General features: G+C 45.9%; 1 protein-coding gene across 1 annotated transcript in view; it reads right to left on the reverse strand.

Moving 5' to 3' along the window:
• Nucleotides 1-22,379, reverse strand: part of zgc:174356 (uncharacterized protein LOC100137120 homolog) — a 52,762-nt gene that overhangs the window by 19,348 nt on the left and 11,035 nt on the right. The window contains exons 2-3 of the mRNA XM_041182696.1: nucleotides 21,564-22,296; nucleotides 19,673-19,770 (exon numbers count right to left, since the gene is read on the reverse strand). Of these exons, the coding sequence (XP_041038630.1) occupies nucleotides 19,673-19,770; nucleotides 21,564-22,296 (831 nt within the window). The remainder of the gene's footprint in view (nucleotides 1-19,672; nucleotides 19,771-21,563; nucleotides 22,297-22,379) is intronic.

Below are 22,379 nucleotides of genomic sequence, written 5' to 3' on the forward strand. Positions count from 1 at the left end.
GGATGGTTGGAATCTGGAACATGCTGCTTGAGAGGGTGGTAGAGGCAGGGACCCTCACAACATTTAAGTAGTGTTTAGATGAACACTTGAAACACCATAGCATACAGGGTTATGGGCCAAGTGCTGCAAAATGCGATTAGATAGATAGGAGCTTGATGGCCGGCACAGACACGATGGGGCAAAGGACCTGTTTCTATGCTGTATGACTTTATGACTAAAGTCTATTTAAGTGTCATGATATGAAGTATTTTTTAAATTCCTTAATCTTTAAACTTGAAAAGAAAACAAACTTAAGCAGTTAGTGATTGATTGACAGGCCAAGTGGTGTAGATTAGAAAAAAACATTACCATCTGTCCCTTCAATTTCAATAGAGTCCTTTGTGGAGATTTCACAAGGGATATTATGTTATTGTCAATGCTTGGCTGAGCTTCAAAAGTTACAATTATCTCAGCTGGGTGTTCAGAATTCACAGATTGAAGATAGAATTTAATTCCATCTCCACATGGCTCTGGAGGTACAATGGGTGAACGGGTTGGCAGGGAAGGGTCATGGGGGTTGATGGGATGTGAAGGGAGAAGCCTAGAAGGCCTAACAACTTCTAAATCAACCAGAAGCGAGATGGATCTTCTAACCAGCCCTCCCCTCGACACTCACCTGTCGCCATGGCCACCTATTTCCTGATTTGCTTCCAGGGTCAGCAAGCCTGAATCTGTTCCATGAGAGGCCAAAAATCTGTCTATCCCAGTCTTAACTGTATTCAATGATGGAGACCAACCACAACCCTCTGGGGTAGATAGCTCCAAAGATTCACAGCCCTTTGGGTGAAGGGATTTCTCCTCATCTCAGTCCTAACTGATCGGTCCCTTGAGCTGAGACAATGCCCCCGTGTTCTAGGCCTCCTCAACCAACAGAAACTCTCAGCCTCCCCCCCAACCAAGCTCCCCCACAATTCTGCAGGCTTCAAAGGAATCACATCTCACTCTCCCAAACTCCAGAGGGTACAAACCCAATTTACCCAGGCTCTGATCATTGGACCAATCCAGTGAACCTTCACTGCAACGCCTCCACTGCAACTATATCCTTTCTTAAATGCGGAGAACAGAACTGTGCACAGCACTCCAGATGTGGCCTCACCAAAACCCTGTACAATTACAGCAAGACGGAGTACCTTTTAAGCCAAAAGCGGTTTTGTACAACAGTTTTATGTCTGGGTTTTCATTATACCACAAAAGAATCAATGAAAATATTTCCCTATCACTTGTACCAGCAGTTTCAACTCTCAGCGGAACAGAAATGATAAATTTTGATGGAAGTTTTTTTTCCTACTCAAACCCTACTTAGCACATTTCACTAAACCATTGTAAAAGTCATAAATGTCTACACATGGGTTTTGCCTATACTTTTAATTTGGTCTTTATTCAATATTGCTATTAAACTTTGACAAATAAGCTTTTAAAACTAGGCAGATTAATGACTGGAACAATGGATTTTCAATCAATTGTTCAGATTGGTGGGCCCATTGAAATTAGTTGTTCTTTTGCTTCATCATCAAACAAGCATAGGCAATAGCTAATCTATCCAACAGTAATTCCATCTTCAGTGTAGTACTCTTCATCTCCAAGAATTTGGCTGGGTCAGCTGATCTACGTACAAGGATTAATATAAACCTGTTGCTCCAAAAGAAAATAACTAAACAAGAGCCGTAGAATGATTGGCCTCCTCCTGTGCTCTTTCGGCCCATAATATGCCAAGTCAGCTATTTGGTAGAGCTATCCAATTAGTCCCACCCCTTTTTCCCCACAGCCCTGCAATTCTTCAAGTATTTTTCGGCTCCCTTTTGAAACTTACTGCCAAATCTGCTTCCACCATCTTTTCAGGTAAAACATTCGCAATCGCAATAATTTGCTGTGGAAAAGCAGTTTTCCTCATGCCTGCTCTGCTTCTTTTGCCAATCACCTTAAATCTGCGTCCTCTGCTTACCGAACCTTCTGACACTGCAAATATTTTCCCCTTATTTACTCTATCAAAACTCTCCATAATTTTTGGACACCTCTATCAACTCTCCTTTTAACATTCTGCGCTCCGAAGCAAAAAAACACCAGCTTCTCCAGTGTCTCCACGGCCAGAATCTTCGACTCGGCAAGCGGGGTGGGGGGGGGCGGGAGGGGGCCTGCTCGCCGAGGCGCAAAATGACGTGCCGTATCGCCGGGTGTTTGTCCCAACGTCACCGCGCATCATTCAGGTTTCGGCGGGTGCTCACCCAGGTCGGCTGTGCGCCCACCAGACGGTCAAAGGCCGATTAGGGCCACTTAAATATCAATTAAAATAATAAAATGAGCTGCTCGTCCAACCTTAAGGTTGACGGGTGGTGGGCAGGCGGAGAACCCAGGCGACCTTCGCATTTATCATGAAACCTTGTCCACGGGAGGGATGAGGTTTCATGAAGGTGTTTAAAGCTTTATAAAAAATTTTAATAACGTTCATAGACATCTCCCAGCTCATGGGACACTTTCACACGAAGGGACATGTCTTAAACTTTTTTTTTCTTTATTAAAATTTTCAGAACTTTAACTAACCTCCCTGCGGCAGCTCTGTGCTTCAGGGAGATTTCTGCGCTCTTTTGCGCACATGCACGTGAAAGAGCGCACTCCCCGACTCGGCCTACTACCCATCCCCACCCCCCCACCCGCACAGGGAGCACTTAGTGCTTCTGGGCGCACATCACGCTGGGAGGGCCTTAATTGCGATCGGCTGCGTGCCCGCCCCTGCCCACTCCCACCCAACCCCCACAACGGGGAGAAAATTCTCCCCATACTGAAGTCCCTCACTCTTGGTACCATTCTATTAAATCTCTTCTGTACTCTCTCTGAGGTCTTAATATCCTACTTAAAACTTAACGTAATACTCCAGCTGGGGCATAACCAGTGACTTAGCATAACTTCCTGGCTGGTACACGGCTTTTCCCTATTAGTAAAGCCAAGGTTCCTGCATGCTTTTTTTCAAACAGCTCTCCAAAGCTATTCTACAGCTTTCAAAGATTGGTGTGCATATACACTTCCCGGTATCTCTGTTCCTACGCCCCCAGTATATATACCCCAATGGTATATTGTAGCATTTAGTTTATATTGCCAGCCCTCAATCATCCTGCCAAAATGTATCACGCTACAAAAGTCGTTTCACCGCTTTCAATAAATTGTTAATGTCTTTCTCTTCTGAGACCAAAACATTACGCAACCTAGCGTATTTACCAGGTTATGTCAGTACCCTGCCATTCCTGCAGATCAGCTGAACACACACCTGCTAACCTGGAAGAATTTGTGCTTCTAGCGGAGTTCTAAGGTACATGGCTGAGGATTCTGAGTGGAAACATGCACAGCAAGTGGGAATGTGTTATTCTTGGATTCGTGCCCCACAAATGGGAGACGGATATTTCGTACCAGTTGTGAGCATCGCCCTTCTGCTGCTACCACAGTGAATTCCACTGATCCTGCAGACGTTTTCAGATCGCAGAGACCGCAGAAAGGGTGGGTGGATGCACACACCTAGCTGTCAAAACTGTTTTGAAGAACGCAGCCATGAGGTGATAGTAAGTTAGGAATTTTCAAATTTTCACTTGTCAGTTTAAGGAACCAAGTAATTCTGAAGGAGCAAGGCCGGGTGGAGGGGAATGAGGTGCAGCTTTTTGTCTTAGTTCTGCACAATTGGTATTAATGCATTTCTGAAAATATAGTCTGGAGGCAAGCACAGGGTACCCCCCCCCCCCACCCCGGAGAGTATACCTCGCAACTCTGTCAAGAAGATATAACAATGTTATTGGAAATAATTTTAAAATAGAGTTCTAGTGGGCTCTATGTCTACGGCCAGGATTTTGCCCTTGCCGGGCGGGGGTAGTCGGGAAGCCGACCGCCGCCCGCGATCGGGGCCGGACCGCAATTTCACACGCCAATTAAGGCCCGCCCGGCGGGAAGCGCTCAGCGCTGCCTATGTTTGGGGGCGGGGTGGGGGGGGGTAGGAGAGCGAGCACAGAACTTTGTGCGGGCACGCAGGAAAAGCTCCCTGGGGCACAGAGCTGCCTCAGGAAGATGAAGATATAAAAAAATAAAAATAAAGAATTTTAGGGTGTCAAAAAACACGACCCCTCACGTGACTCAGCCACACGAGCAGGGGCATACTAGAAATTAGTATGAAAATGTTTTATCTTTTTTTAAAGGACGGATCGAAACCTCATCCTGCCCACGGATGGGCAGTAAGGTAACCGTAAGGTTGGATGGGCAGCGAAAAATTTAATTTAATTCCATTGTTAATGGCCTTACTAGGCCTGCAAATCGCCAGTGGGCACATTACCAACTCCTGCGTGTGCCCGCCAACCGAAATATCGCACTAGTGCGCGATGACATCGGGATGCTCGCCCAACGTCATCACGCGTCATTTTTACGCTCGTTTGGGTCAGGCACGTACCCACCCAACAAGCTAAAATTTCTGGGCTATGTGTGTGTCTTAATTGGATTAAGCCAGCTAGTCTGAGGTGCTTTGATATATAGAGCAGAATTCTCCCCCCGTTGGTGGGGAAGTTTAGGAGTGGGGGGGGGGGCGGGGGAGTGCTCATCCAATCGGCGCCCCCGATTGGGGACGTGCCGCCATTTTACGTGGGTAGGCCGATTAAGGCCCACCCAGCATGACGTCCGCCAGGAAGCGCTATGTACTCCCTGTGCAGGCGGGGGAGGGGGATTCCCTGAGCCAAGAGTGCGCTCTTTCGCACATGCGCACGAAAGAGTGCACTCATCTCCCTGAGGCTAAGTGCTGCCTCAGGGAGATCAGCTCCATAATGAAAAATCTGAAAAATAGAAAAAGAAATTTCCATGACATGTCCCCTCATGTGACACTGTTACATGAGCTGAGACATGTTCATCACTTTTAAATACACTTTAATTACATTTTTTAAAACCTACATGAAACCTCATCCCACCCATGGATGACGTTTCGTGCTTTTTCTAATGCCCGCCAGGGCCAATGGCCTACCTGTCCACATTAAGGTTGGATGGGCAGGTCCATTAAGTAGTTTAACGACTTTGTCAATTGCCTCAATTGGCCATTGACAGGTCAGCGGGTACACAGCTGATCCTGTTGAGCCCCCGCCTACCTGAAAATTTAAATGGGGCAGGGTGACGTCAGGAGTTCTGCCCAACATCATCCCGCATCATTTTACATTTCGGCAAGCGGGCCCCACCTCTCGCTCACCAACCGGGAAATCCTGGCCATAGTATTTTTGAGATGTTAAGTAGAGAAATGTAAGAAGGATAGAAGGTAAAGTGTAAATTTGCATTTGTTAAAAGAAACCATTCAAGACTGTGGGTGAAATCTTACACCTAGTCAGAATTTGCAAAGCAATGTGTTTATTTTTCAGCTCACTAATAAAATTGGTGGGATAAAAGGATGTTATTGTTAGAAGAGGCAAAGCTGAAAGTCTAGTGATACAATAAAAATGTACAATCAAAGAGAAAGGCATATATAAATGGGAAGGGAGATTGTGTGTCGAGACATTTTAAGATCCAACAAGTGTGAGAAGCCTCCAGCCTGTAAAGCTCAAGTCTGTCTGCAAGGACCCACAGCTGAAAGAAACTCATTTTGAATGTGATTTTCCAGGGTGTGCTTTGCCAGAGGTCTGTTAAATCTATGAGTTTTACTGTTGTCTTAAAGGGGGTGTAACTGAGAGTCAGATTAATTAGGGGATTTTGTCATTATTAGAGTAGTAATTTTGCAGATGTATGTATGTGTTTACAATCTTTCTTATATTAATAAATGTTTAATTTAGTTTTATAAAAAAAACTTCTTGAGACTCAGTGGTCTTATTACTACTGAGTTCAAAGCCTGCATCTCAAAACATACAAATTTCAAAAATGGGTTATAACAGTTGTTCCATGTTTCCCTCTGGGATTTGAACAACTCAGCCTTTTCCATCAGCTGCATCACAATAATACTAATAACAAGTTAGTTTGAAATCCTTCACTCTTCTCTTTTAACAGAAACATTAACTAATTTATTCCATTCAGATTAGCATCCGATAAAACAATTCGGAAGCGAATTTCAGACAAAAGTGCTAAGAAGTTCATTCATTAACTATCCAACAGTAACAGAGAGGATCCAGATAGAAAGAAGCATTTGTGTATTGCTGTCCTGTCACTTATTTAATACTGCAATATCTTTTGAAAATTAAAGGAATATGACACCTCAATTTCTTCCCAGTATCTACAAGGCTCAGGTCGGCAACCAAATTGGAAACTCACCATTCACCTAGCTGTGGACCATCGCAGTGCTCAAGAAGCTTGACACAATCTTGGGCAAAGCTGTCTACTACACAGTCTACTTGATCAGTACCCCTGCTACTGAACTGAATATCTACACACTATGCCTACAGTACATACCATTTACAGCAGCTTGCCCAACTTAAATTGACAGAACCTCTTAGCCTTGCAACATATACAATCGTGAAGGTCAAGAGCGGGAATGTCATGGGAACAGCATCATCAGCAAGTTTCTTAAGTCACACACCATCCTGATTTTAGCATAGATCATTGCTACTAGGTCAGAACCTTGGTGTTCCTGCAAAAACCATCACCAAATCACTACATACTTCAGGATAGTCAAGAATGAGCAATAAATGTGGGCTTACTAGAGTTGCCCATGTACAAGGACCAAAAAAAAAATAAGTTGCATAACTACACAACTCCTCTGCCTAAAACTTTCATAATAATAACATAAATATGACATAATTACTGCACCGAGGAACATCTTGGTATAAAAGCATTAGTGCACAATTCATGCAAAAAAAATCTACACATTAAGGACCATCACAATCTCACAAAGCAAGAAATCTTATAGGTTTTCTCCAAGGATTGTGCAAATATTGCTCAGACTAACTGCTGATTTTGCCAGATGGATGGACCGGGGTTGCCCTCTCCATTATGAAAATGTATAGCTTCTAATTGGGACTTTATATCTGATAGCACCACTGAAAGAGGAAATTCAGCTCATAGCAAACATGGTGCTGCATTTTATGTACCCCCAAAATCAGCAGCTCGCTTTAATAGATCATCAAGGGTCAATTAGTCAACTGACCCTAAATAATACGCTGCCCACGCCATAAAACAATTGGTGTGGACAGTCAGGCAAGAGCAGGCAGCCCAATTTTAAAATAATTTTGTGAAAGGGCGATAAGTAAGAGGGGGCGAGTGCTATCTTCGGGAGCTGCCCTTTGTGAACCAGGAGGCAGGCCCCCTGGCCCCAAAGACCACCCCACACCTCTCTCCACTTTCTTCTTACCCACATGCACCCTTAAACATTCACCCCCGCCCCACTCTCTGGCCTACCCAAACCCTCTCTGCCCAAGACCCTGATCTTACCTGGCCCTGGGATCCATGGGCCTTCTTCCTCCTACTGTTGAATTCCCATCAGCAGCCACTAACGCACTCTTGGTGCTGCCAGGGCTGATGGAGCTGCTGGCCAATCGATTGACCAGAAGCTCCAGAGAGCAGGAATTTCTTCCTAGTGAGGGCCAGAAGTTCCAATCCATCCCTATTTAGCCTGCCCGCAGTGCTTTATAGCTACGGGGTGGGAGAGTGTGGAGCGGGTCAGCTTCATGCCTACTTTGCTTCGGGGGGATGGAAGCTATCCACCCCCTGCCGTATTATTCAACCTATGACCACATTAATGGGGCAGTGATCAGACATGTGACCTTGTATTGATTGTGTACCCTTGTCATCCCCAAACCTCACTAGTTTGGTGATATTGATGCCAATGCTTAAAGAACAAAGGATTGAACCTGAAACCTTCTTGATTTATCTGGCAGAGTAAAATATTGCAGTGTTCATTTCCCACTACAAAGCCATCTAAGGAGCACATAATGGATTCTTAATGATAGCATCTTCATTCAGTAAGGGAATTTTAGAATAGAAGTTCAACTGATGAAAAATGCCATCGATCATGCATATTAGGAAATATCCAATAAATGCGCAGACAGCCTTGAATAGACTGATAACCCTGCATAAATACAATGGCCTGTCACTACAATACTATAAAACTACTACTTCTTAGATCTCTGCTTTTTCCTTTGATCTGTGTCCACTACAGCTGCTATTGCCCCTCCTCCTCCAGTACGTTAGTTTTGTTCTGAAAAAACCGGACCTTAGATCTTATGGAATGCAAACATTTTCCAGTCGGGTTGAGGAGCCATTCTATTTATTACTTTGGATAACTTCTTGAACTAAGGGATGTGGGTGGCATATAACCAGAACAGAAGTTTGCTGTTCTCACCCTTGTTTTAGCCTCTCATAGTAAAATTCCCCTAGGTATGAATCTTGGTGTAGTGGCATCATCCTATCCAAGTCAGAAAGTTATAGGTTCAGCACTGTAGAAATTTCAGCATAGGCTGGCAATGGAGTGCAGTAATAAGGGAGAATTGCACTGTTAGGGGTGTCATCTTTCAGGTGAAATGTTAATATAGGAACAGGAGAAGTAAGCCATTTAGCCTCCCAATCTGTAGAATCGCCCTTCAATGTGACACAGACCAACCTGTAATCTAATTCCATATCCACCTTTGCTTCATGTCCCTTAATATTTTTGCTTAACAGAAATCTATTAATCTTAGATTTAAAATTGACAACTGACTTAGCGTCAACTCCAGTTTGTAGGAGGGAGTTCCAAACTTCTTCCAACCTATGCTAGTAGTAGTATCACCCAAACCTCCCTCCTGAAAGGCCTGGATTTGATTTTTAAGCTATGTCTACTAGTTTTATAGACCTCCCAAGAGGCAAAAATAATCTCTTTTTCTACCTTATCTGCTCCTATCTGAAATAATTGATAAAATTCACTCCTAATCTTCTAAATTTCAGAGAATACAATCCTAGCTTGTGTAATTGCCCTTCATAATTTAACCCTCTGAGTTCAGGTATCATCAGGGTAAATCTACAATGCACTCCCTCCAAGACCAATATATCCTTCCTAAAGTGTGGTGCCAAGAGCCGAAGGCAATACTGTAAGTATGGTCTCACCAGAGCTGGCTCTCTCTGATCAGCTGAAAATTTTCAAGATGCTTACCCACTCCATCTTTAATTGTAGGCTTCAATAATTTGGAACAAAAAATGTTATGGTCTATAAATTCCCTGGTTGCACACTTTTCATCTTTAAGAAATGGAGGAGTGATAAGTACAATTTCCAAACAAAGGGAAATGGTTCCTGAATTGAGAGAACCATGGAAGAACATAACTAAGGCACCTGCAAAGTTCTCGCCTACTTCCTTTAAAAACCTGGGATGAAAACCATCTGGTCCTAGGGATTTGTCATTCGAAAGTCTCAAAGCCCAATTTGCCCTTGCAGGTGGTTGTAAAAGATAACATAGCATTATTCAGAGAAGAACATGTGAATTGTCCCTATATGCTGGCTAATATTTATTCCTCAGTGAACATTATTAAAATAGATTAGTTGGTCATTTATTTTACTTCTGGTTGTGGGATCTTGCTGTGTGCAAATTGACTCTGTGTTTTTCTACCTTAAAAAGAAACTATACTTCAAAAGGTACTCCGCTGGCCATGAACCACTTGACAACATCCAGGAGATGCTACGTAACTTTTTGGCGATGCCAGAATATTTGATTTCCTTGCCTGTGTCTCCCACTCTCAACAATGCTAATTCCTGTTGCAACACAATTCCACTTGTGCAGCGACCTTCCAGCCACAGTACACAACTTGCCGTTCTTCATGGGTAAGTCTGAATGCTAAGAATCAACAAGTCCACGACCATGAAGGCAATGTATCAAATGCAAGAAAAAGCAATCGGGATATAAAAAAATGGAAGGAGTTGAGATCATCATAAATCCCATCTAATATCATTCACCAACCTGGCCTACATGTGACTCAAGTCTTATACTATGTACAACACAAAAACAGAATTACCTGGAAAAACTCAGCAGGTCTGGCAGCATCAGCGGAGAAGAAAAGAGTTGATGTTTCGAGTCCTCATGACCCTTCAACAGAACTAGGTGAATCCAAGGAAGGGGTGAAATATAAGCTGGTTTAAGGTGTGTGTGTGTGTGTGTGGGGGGGGGGGGGGGGTGCGGGGGGAGTTGGGTGGGGGGAGAGAATTGGAGGGGGGTGGTGTGGTTGTAGGGACAAGAAAGCAGTGATAGAAGCAGATCATCAAAAGATGTCACAGACAACAGAACAAAAGAACACATAGGTGTTGAAGTTGGTGATATTATCTAAACGAATGTGCTAATTAAGAATGGATGGTAGGGCACTCAAGGTATAGCTCTAGTGGGGGTGGGGGGAGCATAAAAGATTTAAAAACATTTAAAAATAATGGAAATAAGTGGGAAAAGAAAAATCTATATAATTTATTGGAAAAAACTAAAGGAAGGGGGAAGAAACAGAAAGGGGGTGGGGATGGAAGAGGGAGTTCAACACCTAAGGTTATTGAATTCAATATTCAGTCCGGAAGGCTGAATAGTGCCTAATCAGAAGATGAGGTGTTGTTCCTCCAGTTTGCGTTGGGCTTCACTGGAACAATGCAGCAAGCCAAAGACAGACATGTGGGCAAGAGAGCAGGGTGGAGTGTTAAAATGGCAAGTGACAGGGAGGTTTGGGTCATTCTTGTGGACAGACCGCAGATGTTCTGCAAAGCAGTCACCCAGTTTACATTTGGTCTCTCCAATGTAGAGGGGACCACATTGGGAGCAACGAATACAGTAGACTAAGTTGGGAGAAATGCAAGTGAAATGCTGCTTCACTTGAAAGGAGTGTTTGGACCCTTGGACGGTGAGGAGAGAGGAAGTGAAGGGGCAGGTGTTACATCTTCTCCGTGGGCATGGGGTGGTGCCATAGGTGGGGGTTGAGGAGTAGGGGTTGATGGAGGAGTGGACCAGGATGTCCCGGAGGGAATGATCCCTACGGAATGCCGACAGGGGGGGTGAAGGGAAGATGTGTTTGGTGGTGGCATTATGCTGGAGTTGGCGGAAATAGCAGAGGATGATCCTTTGAATGCGGCGGCTGGTGGGGTGATAAGTGAGGACAAGGGGGACCCTATCATGTTTCTGGGAGGGAGGAGAAAGCGTGAGGGCAGATGCACGGGAGATGGGCCGGACACGGTTGAGGGGGCTGTCAACGACCATGGGTGGAAAACCTTGGTTAAGGAAGAAGGAAGACATGTCAGAGGAATTGTTTTTGAAGGAAGCATCATTGGAACAGATGCGACGGAGGTGAAGGAACTGAGAGAATGGGATGGAGTCCTTACAGGAAGCAGGGTTTGAGGAGCTGTAGTCGAGATAGCTGTGGGAGTCGGTAGGCTTGTAATGGATATTGGTGGATAGTCTATCACCAGAGATTGAGACATAGAGGTCAAGGAAGGGAAGGGAAGTGTCAGAGATGGACCACGTGAAAATGATGGATAACTGACTGCCACTGCTCTTCAAGAAATGCCTACCTTGAAGAAGTTCTGTTCGTCTCTGCGACAAGATTTCCATATCTCTCTTTTGCCTTGCTCACCTTCATTGCTTTCCATTTCTTTCCTGGTGTTTGACAAGGTGTTTACTAAAACCCGCTTTCACAGCCATATCTCCTTTCTCAGTGACTGTCTCCGTCTCCGACTTACCCCATGTGGATTTCAACTGAAATTCCACCCCTCATGTTTCGAACCCACCCAGGATTACAGGTATCTCCGGGACATAAAACGTTTCTCGGACTGCTGTTCCCATCACATTCTGAGATCCACACTCAGTGCCATGCGCAGCCATATGAACACACTCGACCTCTCCCTCCAGCAGCACCGCCGTACCCTTTTTCAAAGCTGCGCGTGCCCCCAGTTTCATTTTATTCTTCATCTCATCCGATGCCTCAACAAGAAACTTTTTCTCTTTCTCTCAAGTGCTAAGGAACGCAAGCTCCAACAACTCATCGACACCAACACCCATCTAGGACCCTCCACCCCTGCCTGTCCCTCCGTCTCCACCCCATCTTCCAATCCCAGCCCCAGCCGTGTATTCACTATACCCCCTGACCTTCCCCTCTCCAATGCTGAACGTTCAGTGCTCAGCAAAGGACTTATGCCCTCACCTCAATGAATTTCAGGCTCGGCACGATGCTGAACTCTTCTTACGCCGTCTTTGTCTCCGGGCTCACTTCTTTGGGCAGGAGTCCTCTCCCCGTTCAACGGATCCTTTTACCACCTCCAATATTCTCCCTCCACCTGGACCCCCACCTTCTCTTGATCTTTTCATTGAGAACTGTCGGCGCGACATTAGTCGTCTCAATTTTTCTGTTCCTTTAACCCATTCTAATCTCTCTCTCTCTGAACTTACTGCACTCCATTCTCTCAGGTCCAACCCTGACATTGTCATCAAACCCGCTGACAAGGGTGGTGCTGTTGTTGTCTGGTGCACTGACCTCTATCTCGCGGAGGCTGAGCGTCAACTCGCAGATACTTCCTCCTACCTCTCTCTGGACCATGACCCCACCACTGAACATCAAGCCATTGTTTCCAGGACTGTCACTGACCTCATCTCCTCTGGGGATCTTCCTCCCACCACTTCCAACCTGACAGTCGCCCAACCTCGGACGGCCCGCTTCTACCTCCTACAGAAACAGAGCTGTCCCGGTAGACCGATCGTGTCAGCTTGCACTTGCCCCACCGAACTCATTTCTCGTTATCTTGACTCCCTTCTCTCTCCCCTTGTCCAGTCCCTTCCCACCTACATCCGTGATTCCTCTGACACCTTATGTCACATCAACAATTTCCAGTTCCCCAGCCCCAACCGCTTCCTCTTCACCATGGACGTCTAATTCCTCTACACCTCCATCCCCCACCAGGATGGTCAGAGGGCCCTTAGCTTCTTCCTCGAACAGAGGCCCGAACAATCCCCATCCACCTCTACTCTCCTCCATCTGGCTGAACTTGTTCTCACACTGAACAATTTCTCCTTCAACTCCTCTCACTTCCTCCAGATAAAAGGTGTGGCTATGGGTACTCGCATGGGCCCCAGCTATGCCTGTCTCTTTATGGGGTATGTGGAACATTCCTTGTTCCAGTCCTACTCTGGCCCCCTCCCACAACTCTTTCTCCGGTACATCGATGATTACTTCGGTGCTGCTTCATGCTCTCGTCGGGACTTGGAAAAATTTATTAATTTTGCTTCCAATCTCCACCCCTCCATCATTTTCACATCGTGCATGTCTGACACTTCCCTTCCCTTCCTTGACCTCTCTGTCTCAATCTCTGGTGATAGACTATCCACCAATATCCATTACAAGCCTACCGACTCCCACAGCTACCTCGACTACAGCTCCTCACACCCCGCTTCCTGTAAGGACTCCATCCCATTCTCTCAGTTCCTTCGCCTCCGTCGCATCTGTTCCGATGATGCTACCTTCAAAAACAATTCCTCTGACATGTCCTCCTTCTTCCTTAACCAAGGTTTTCCACCCACGGTCATTGACAGCCCCCTCAACCGTGTCCGGCCCATTTCCCACGCATCCGCCCTCACGCCTTCTCCTCCTTCCCAGAAACATGATAGGGTCCCCCTTGTCCTCACTTATCACCCCACCAGCCTCAGCATTCAAAGGATCATCCTCCGCCATTTCCGCCAACCAGCATAATGCCACCACCAAACACATCTTCCCTTCACCCCCCCTGTCGGCATTCCGTAGGGATCGTTCCCTCCGGGACATCCTGGTCCACTCCTCCATCAACCCCTACTCCTCAACCCCCACCTATGGCACCACCCCATGCCCACGGAGAAGATGTAACACCTGCCCCTTCACTTCCTCTCTCCTCACCGTCCAAGGGTCCAAACACTCCTTTCAAGTGAAGCAGCATTTCACTTGCATTTCTCCCAACTTAGTCTACTGTATTCGTTGCTCCCAATGTGGTCTTCTCTACATTGGAGAGACCAAACGTAAACTGGGTGACTGCTTTGCAGAACATCTGCGGTCTGTCCACAAGAATGACCCAAACCTCCCTGTCACTTGCCATTTTAACACTCCACCCTGCTCTCTTGCCCACATATCTGTCTTTGGCTTGCTGCATTGTTCCAGTGAAGCCCAACGCAAACTGGAGGAACAACACCTCATCTTCTGACTAGGCACTATTCAGCCTTCCGGACTGAATATTGAATTCAATAACCTTAGGTGTTGAACTCCCTCCTCCATCCCCACCCCCTTTCTGTTTCTTCCCCCTTCCTTTAGTTTTTTCCAATAAATTATATAGATTTTTCTTTTCCCACCTATTTCCATTATTTTTAAATGTTTTTAAATCTTTTATGCTCCCCCCACCCCCACTAGAGCTATACCTTGAGTGCCCTACCATCCATTCTTAATTAGCACATTCGTTTAGATAATATCACCAACTTCAACACCTATGTGTTCTTTTGTTCTGTTGTCTGTGACATCTTTTGATGATCTGCTTCTATCACTGCTTGCTTGTCCCTACAACCACACCACCCCCCTCCAATTCTCTCCCCCCACCCAACTCCCCCCGCACCCCCCCCCCCACACACACACACACACCTTAAACCAGCTTATATTTCACCTCTTCCTTGGATTCACCTAGTTCTGTTGAAGGGTCATGAGGACTCGAAACGTCAACTCTTTTCTTCTCCGCCGATGCTGCCAGACCTGCTGAGTTTTTCCAGGTAATTCTGTTTTTGTTTTGGATTTCCAGCATCTGCAGTTTTTTGTTTTTATCTCTTATTCTGTGTAATTGATTCTTAATACCTTTAGGCCAACTACAGATGGGCACTAAATAATGCCAAGACAGCGTTGCCCACATCGCAAGCAGGATAAATATATTTGACCACCATTTTCGTGGAGGCAGGGTTGGGAGGGTGATTAGTGAGGTGGGGGTTGGGGGGGGTGGGGGGGTGGGGGGTGGCGGTGGGGTGGTGCAGCAACCCAGGCCCCTCCTGACAATGGTGCTCTGGCCATTTTTGTTATTTTAAATTTAGAAGAGTTGGAGTAGGGTGCCACCATCTTGAAGTACCCTATCAGTCCCTTTACCTTCCATTGAGGCCTGCTGTTCTTTTCATGCTGGAAGGCCTCTGCTTGTCACCCCGCCCCCGCTGCAGTCCATGTGGTGGTAGATCCACCCACAGCACTGTTAGGGAAGGAGTTCCAGGATTTTGACACAGCAACAAGTGAAGGAACCCCAATATAGTTCCAAGTCAGGATGACGTGTGACTTGGAGGCCAGTAAAACTTGGGAAATGACTGGTACTGGTCCGAACTGGTCTTGTATATCTTAAAAAGATTCTATGCTTCTAAAATGGAACTCCAGTTCAGACAAGTACCAGTCATTTCCAAGTTTTACTGTTTTTTTCTTTCTTGGGCATTGTTGGGGGAAGGGGGCGGCGGGTGGTGAAGCTGATGGTGTTCCATGCATCTGCTGCCCTTGTCCTTCGAGGTTGTAGGTTTGGAGGATGTTGTCGAAGGAGCCTTGGTGGGTTACTGCAATGCATCTTGTAGATGCTATACACTGCTGTCACTGTGTGTTGGCGGTGGAGGCAGTGAACATTTAAGATGGTGAACAGGATGCCAATCAGGAGGGCTGCTTTGTCATGGATGGTGTCGAGCTTCTTGAGTGTTGCTGGAGCTGCAATCATGCAGGTAAGTGGAGAGTATTCCATCACACTCCTGACTTGAGCCTTGCGAATGGTGGACAGGCTTCAAGGAGTTAGGAAATGAGTTACTTGATGCAGACTCCCAGCTTCTGACCTGCTCTTGTAGCCACAGCATTTATATGGCTAGTCCAGTTCAGTTTCTAGTCAATGGTAACCCTCAGGATGTTGATGGAGGGGGATTTCAGTGATGGCAATGTCAAGGGGAGTTGGTTAGATTCTCTTTGGTCATTGCCTGACAATTGTGTGGCACAAATATTACTTGCCGCATATCAGCCCAAGCCTGAATATTGTCCAGGTCTTGCCGCATTTGGACAAGGACTGCTTCAGCAGGTATGCCAATGGCACCAGGCCACAGCCAGTGAACAGAGAGGGTGGGGAAGCTCAAGAATCCTGAGCTGGGGAAGCAAGGGCATGTGGTGAGCAGGCTTTGGAGCCAAGTGACATCGGGGAGGCCGATGTCGGGAGTAGATCGGAAGCCATGAACAGATGAGAAGCTGGAGTTGGGGGAAGATCAGGTGGGTCAGCGGGATGTGATCTGAGAATTCTTGGAGAAGATCAGAAAGTTCAGCAGGAGGTTGGTGAAGCATTCACCTCCTGGATCCAGCTATCCTTAAACTCTCTCCTAGCCACCTGGTATCCCAACGCCCAGGAAACTCAGACGGCGAAGGTTTGGTTGGCAAGCAGCCTCATCATAATATTTAAAATGTCAACCTTCCTCCCAAAAGTGAGCTGGCTTTCATATCCTGTGGAACCGGACGTCGGCAGATAAGGGTCATGATTCAAAGTTCTAACATTCCACCCAACCCAAACCCTCCCATTTTCGGGAGTCAAAATTCCCTCTTTTGATCTCTCATCTTGAGACAGCAGCATTTTAACTTTCTAGGCATGTTCCCATTAAAGATAGCCCCAGGTGGTATGCATTATTCAAGTACTGTAACAAATTTTTTAAAAAAAACATTACAATGATGAAATCCAAGTAACGCGCCCCACCTGGGATCACTATTTGACTGGGAAATGAGACAATCCCATAAGTAGAACATTAGCAAGGTGTAACCAACCAGATGAAGAAAAAAACGGTTTAATGTGGATTTTTCCACCATGTCATTCGAAATTTGCCTTTCTTTGCATTTTTGATCAGGGAACTTTGTCTCATCCTCCTCTTTGGCTCCCCCCCCATGTCACATGGACCAGCCTCCAGCATGAGACCTGTTCGTGGGTGAATGCACTTCATTAAGATGTAAGCAAAGTTTCTCACTGGCTTTTCCATCTAAAGGAGGCACTTTCCTTCTACTTGTTGGTCTTTTTCACTGTGACTTTAAGGGATAGCCCTTAAATGTATTTAAGCAATTATAACTTTTATTGAGAGAAGGTCCAACAACTCTGTCCCAGTGAAATTCAATATCTGCTGCAAATGGGAAACTACTCCATTGTGATATACTGCACTACCCAATCCCCTAGAATAAATGTGTTAACTAGAACAAACAATACATGCATGCGCAGCTGTATAAGAACTGAAAGTGCCAGGCTAACTGCGTGCAATCTTATAAAGCATGGGGAAGAATTCTCCCCCCATTAGGGTGGGAAGTTTAGGAGCAGGCGCATGCGGGTGCACCTCTGCTTGGCACCCCTGATCAGGGGCGCGCCGCCATTTTACATGGGCGGGCCAATTAAGGCCCTCCCAGTGTGACGTCCGCCAGGAAGCGCTCTGCACTCCCTTTGCGGTCGGGAGGGTGTTCCCTCAGCCAGGAGTGCGCTCTTTTGTGCATGCGTGTGAAGGAGCGCACTCATCTCTCTGAGGCTAAGTGCCGCCTCAGGGAGATCGGCGCCACATTCAAAAATGTTAAAAATAGAAAAATAAAATTTCCCTGACAAGTCCCCTCATGTGACACTGCCACATGAGTTGGGAAGTGTCCATCACTTTTAATTAAGCTTTTAATAAATTTTTTAAAACCCTCATGAAACCTCATCCCGCCCGTGGATGGGGTTTCAGGCTTTTTCTGAAGCCCACCAGGGCTCCCGGCCTGCCCACCAACCTTAAGGTTGGACGGGGAGGTCCTTTAATGAGTTCAATCACTTTTTAAATGGCCTCAATTGGCCGTTGACAGGTTGGCTGATGCACAGCTGATTCGGCTGCGCCCCCCGCTGACCTGAAAATTGAAATGACGCGGGTGTTCCGCCCGATGTCATCCCGTGTCATTTTATGTGTCGGCGAGCGGGCCCTGCCCTCGCACACCGACAGGGAAATCCTGCCCATGGATACATCATATAGAGACACAGACAGGTGACCGTATTCAAGTACAATTGTAGATGGAAAAGGTGTTAACATTAGAAATTCACAGCCTTAGACTCTGCTATCTATCATTGTTAAATAGTGTTCTGCTAATGCAATGTTGCCAATCATTTTATTAATTTCTGGAACAGCCTGGAAATTTGAAAATTTTTTGAGTTACCTAGTCTAACATGGAAGCTAAACTCGAGTAACGAAACATCAGCGAGGACAGGAACAGTGGCTCTCAGCAGACCCCCTCCTCTTTCCGATGCTGGGTCCCTTGATCAGGCATCGTGCCTTTGAATGAAGGACCCCACCCCCCCCACCCCCTCGCCCCACCAGAGGCCGTAAGCAACCCCACACAGGTTTGCTAGTCATGCTCGCTCTACTTGGCGAGCCCACCACCCTACCACAGACCTAATCGAGGTGGAGGTGGAGGTGGGAAGGCGGCGGGGTCCTCATCAGCTGCCTGCCCTCCTGATTAAATAACCCCCGCCACCAAACATACTGGTGGGGGGGAGGGCATTAAATTCCGCCAGACATGTGAATAAATATTGGGTAAATCCAGAATTTGACTCCACTGTGAGTCAGCCCATGGTTCAAGGCATGAATAAGACAGAAGAGAGGATAAGGGAGGGAAAGAACACATGGGCCGGAATTTTCCCCCACCACCCCGGCGGGGCCCACCACAGAGGATGTGGCAGGCCGGCCAAAAGTCCATTGGCATTCTGTAGGACTGGAAGATCCCAATGGTGGGTGGGTCCAGAGAATCCTGGCCCATATGGTTGAGTTCATCTTCAGGTAGCCAATCAAAAGGCGGTGAAGCCAAAGAGCTGGGATGAGGCAGGCCAGTGATGGTGCTCATCACCAAAGTTAATGTTGGCTGATTAAATAGTGTCCTCTGGTCAATATTTACAATTCCCAATTTTGGTTTGGTGATGGGAAAATTTAGGCCGGGATTTTCCGGCCCCGTCATGGGCGGGACCCACCGCGGGCGAGGCAATGCCCCAGCCAGAAGCCCATTGGCTGGCGGTGGGACCAGAAGTTCGCGGCAGCGGCGGGCGGGCGGGTTTGGGAAACCCCGCCCTCCGAGCTGCCTCAGGGAGATTTCTGCACTCTTTCGCACGCATGCGTGAAAAAGCACAGGCCTTGACTCAGGGAATCCCTGCCCCGCGCGCCGGGCAGCCAGCGCTTCCGGGCGCACATCGTGCTGGGCGGGTCTTAATTGGCCCTACATGAAATGGCAGCACTTCCCACCCGCTGCCCCACCCACACCACCCCCCCCCCCCCAACCCCTGACGGGGGGAAAATTCTGCCCCATGAAACCATTTTCGATTGTTGTAAAAACCCACCTGGTTCACTAATGTCCTTTAGGGAAGTAAATCTGCCACCCTTACCTGGTCTGGCCTACACATGACTCCAGACCTGCAGCAATGTGGTTGACTCTTAAAAATACCCTCTGAATGAGGGCAATTAGGGGTGGGAAATGAATGCTGGCCTAGCCAGTGACGCCCATGTCCCATGAACGAAAAAAAAAATACATCCAGCCATATTAGAATTATTTTTCATGCAATATTTGACACATTGCAGTTACAACACAGAAACAGGCCGTTCAACGCAACCAATTCATTTTCATTGTTTAACCCTCCACACAACAGCCACTAATACATCCAAACTGGCAAGGGAGAATAAAATGCAAAGGAAGTATGCAATGTGCAGCCTTGGCAGACATGCTTGGTACTTACTCCCAGAAACATCTTAATTGCGTTGTATATTCCAAAAAGCTCAACTGAGAAGCTTTGCGGTGGATACGTCAGAAATAAAATCAGAATAGACTGTTCACCTGTGAAATAGAAATGTTCAAAACAACTTAAAACATAAGATTATCGGAATATCATCATTTTTTGACAACCCAGTTCGCTATAGGGTCGATAATAGGACACCATTTTGTGAAGGATGAGGAGAAAGACAGCAATTGCAGGTATAATAGCAGGAAAAGGCCTGGAAATATTTAAGGAACACAGATATCATAAAAGGGGAGATTAAATGGGAACAGTGGAGTCCCTCATCCATGTTTCTCTGTGAAAATAACCTTAATTTTATTCTAAACATTCTTGAAACATGTTTACATCATCTTAACTTGAGGATCTTGTTTTGTGTATGAATCAGCTAAACCTTACATAAGCACAGACTATGTGGTAAGGTTCAATGAAAGGTCACAGAACTGAAACATGGTGCTGGATTTTGTGCAGCCAACTGGGCCGGGCAAGGTGACAGATGCGCTCAGAGAATCGCCCGGTATAACGCGCGGCAAAACCCCCGCAGTGGGAAAATAGTTCACAGTTATGTCAGTGGCAGGAGGGAAAGCAAGCGGGAAACTCGCCCATTATTGACTGGAACCAACCACTTGCATCCCATTTAAATGTAATTCGCTGGGATTTTAATGCAGCTTCCCCAATTAAATGAAACTGAAACATGTATCCCATGCTTTCAATAACCCGCCCATTGAACGCTGGTGACTTAAATGTGGCTGACCTGACTGACTGAGAGAATTATTTTAACCTGCAGGACAGTGAGTCACAGGGAGCTACATTGTCTTTGGGGACCTTTTTTCTCTGTGTTCAAACTTGGTAGCCTGACATCCTGAGGGCCTCTGAGATTAAAGTCTTTGCCTCTCTGCACCAAAGGTCTAACACTCAGTTAATGATATTATGCGGGTAGGCTGGACAGGTTAGGCTTGTATCCATGGAATTTAGAAGAATAAGAGGCAACTTGATTGAAACCTTTAAGATTGTGAGGGGTCTTGACAGAGTGGATGTGGAGAGGATGTTTCCTCTTGTGGGAGAATCTAGGACTTGGGGGTCACGGTTTAAAAATAAGGGGTCACTCATTTAAAACAGAGATGAGGGGAATTTTTTTTTTCTCTCAGAGGACGGTGAGTCTTTGGAACTCTTCCTCAAAAGGCAGTAGAAGCAGAGTCTTTGAATATTTTTAAGGCAGAGCTAGATAGATTCTTGATTCACAAGGGGGGGGACGGTGAAAGGTTATGGGGGATAGGCAGGAATGTGTTGTTGAGGTTACAGTCAGATCAGCCATGATCTTATTGAATGACGGAGCAGGCTCGAGGGACTGAGTGACCTACTCCTGCTCCTAAGTTGTATGCTCGTATGTATGTTCATATTATAGAAACTAAGATTAAATAATCCCTGGTTTAGTAACAACCTTTGTTGCACAGCAGCACAACAACAACCTTTGTTTTTAAATCTGCAAATCAACCACAAACGTATCAACTTCCTTGCTTTCGTTATCTTACAGACTTTGCCACAAACCTTGCCTGACACAACTACTAACACTTCCTAACAAAAGTTGTCTTTTAAAACAAAGTAGGAAAAAGGTCAAAGTTTCTTCCTCAAAAGTACAACCAAGGTAGAATTATTAGACATCCCAAGCTGGAAAAGAATCTATTCAAAAAAAACAAAGTTTTTTAAAAATTTAAAATTCAGTCAACAGTCACCAAGGCTGATGAGCTAAGTACCAGGAGCCTGAAGAGCTCCAGCACAAACTCTTACACTTGCCGTTCGGTCACTCGGCTATCTCAAGCAAAAGGAAATATATATGTATACATTTGCAACTCACCTGCAGCACAAATATATATCAAGACAACGCAGAGGAAAATCAGGTAGAGCTTCAACTGGTCTTGTCCTCCTCGTACCTTTGAAAGGGTTTCCCATGTTCTTGAGGCGTACAAAAATATGTTTTTTTTCAAGATCCTATCACAAGCTGCAGGAGCTATTTCATCAGTTATATGCATCCTTTCAGTGCCACGTTTTGACTCCTGTAACCATAGCACAACATAGAAAATAGATACCACTTGGCAGCCACAATACACACCAAAAACATGTGTAAAGGTATAATTCTGAAGTAGCCATCCACTCAATAGATACCCAACGGTTCCCCCAATATAGATCATTGACTGCACAATGCCAATACGCTTGGTACGGTTCCCATCATGCGTGATGTCAGCCATATAACTGGAGACACTGAGGAAAACAGCAACATAATTTCCAAAGATCCCTATTAATGCAGAGGCAAAAATGCACCAGTAGACAGACATGCCTTTCACCTGCACCATCACTATGAATATAGCCCCACCAATTGATGCACCGATACTGGGCAATATCATGCCAAGCTTGCGACCTGCTTGATCGGACCAGGCACCAAGCAAAACTGATGGAGGTATGGACAAAATGGTCAGCACAGCAGTGTAGAGGAGTAGGACATAGGAGGCTTTGGTCTGGATGACTAGAGACTCTTCAGGTTGAAGTAAGAGATTGTTGCATATATCTTCATTATATTGGTCTTCACAAACCTGAAAAACAAAAACACTTCAGCTAACTATTCAACATTATGTTTAAGTATCTAAACCAAGTTAAATATATTTTGTTGATCTGT

This window comes from Carcharodon carcharias, chromosome 2 (genome assembly GCF_017639515.1).
Source record: "Carcharodon carcharias isolate sCarCar2 chromosome 2, sCarCar2.pri, whole genome shotgun sequence".
NCBI lineage: Eukaryota > Metazoa > Chordata > Chondrichthyes > Lamniformes > Lamnidae > Carcharodon > Carcharodon carcharias.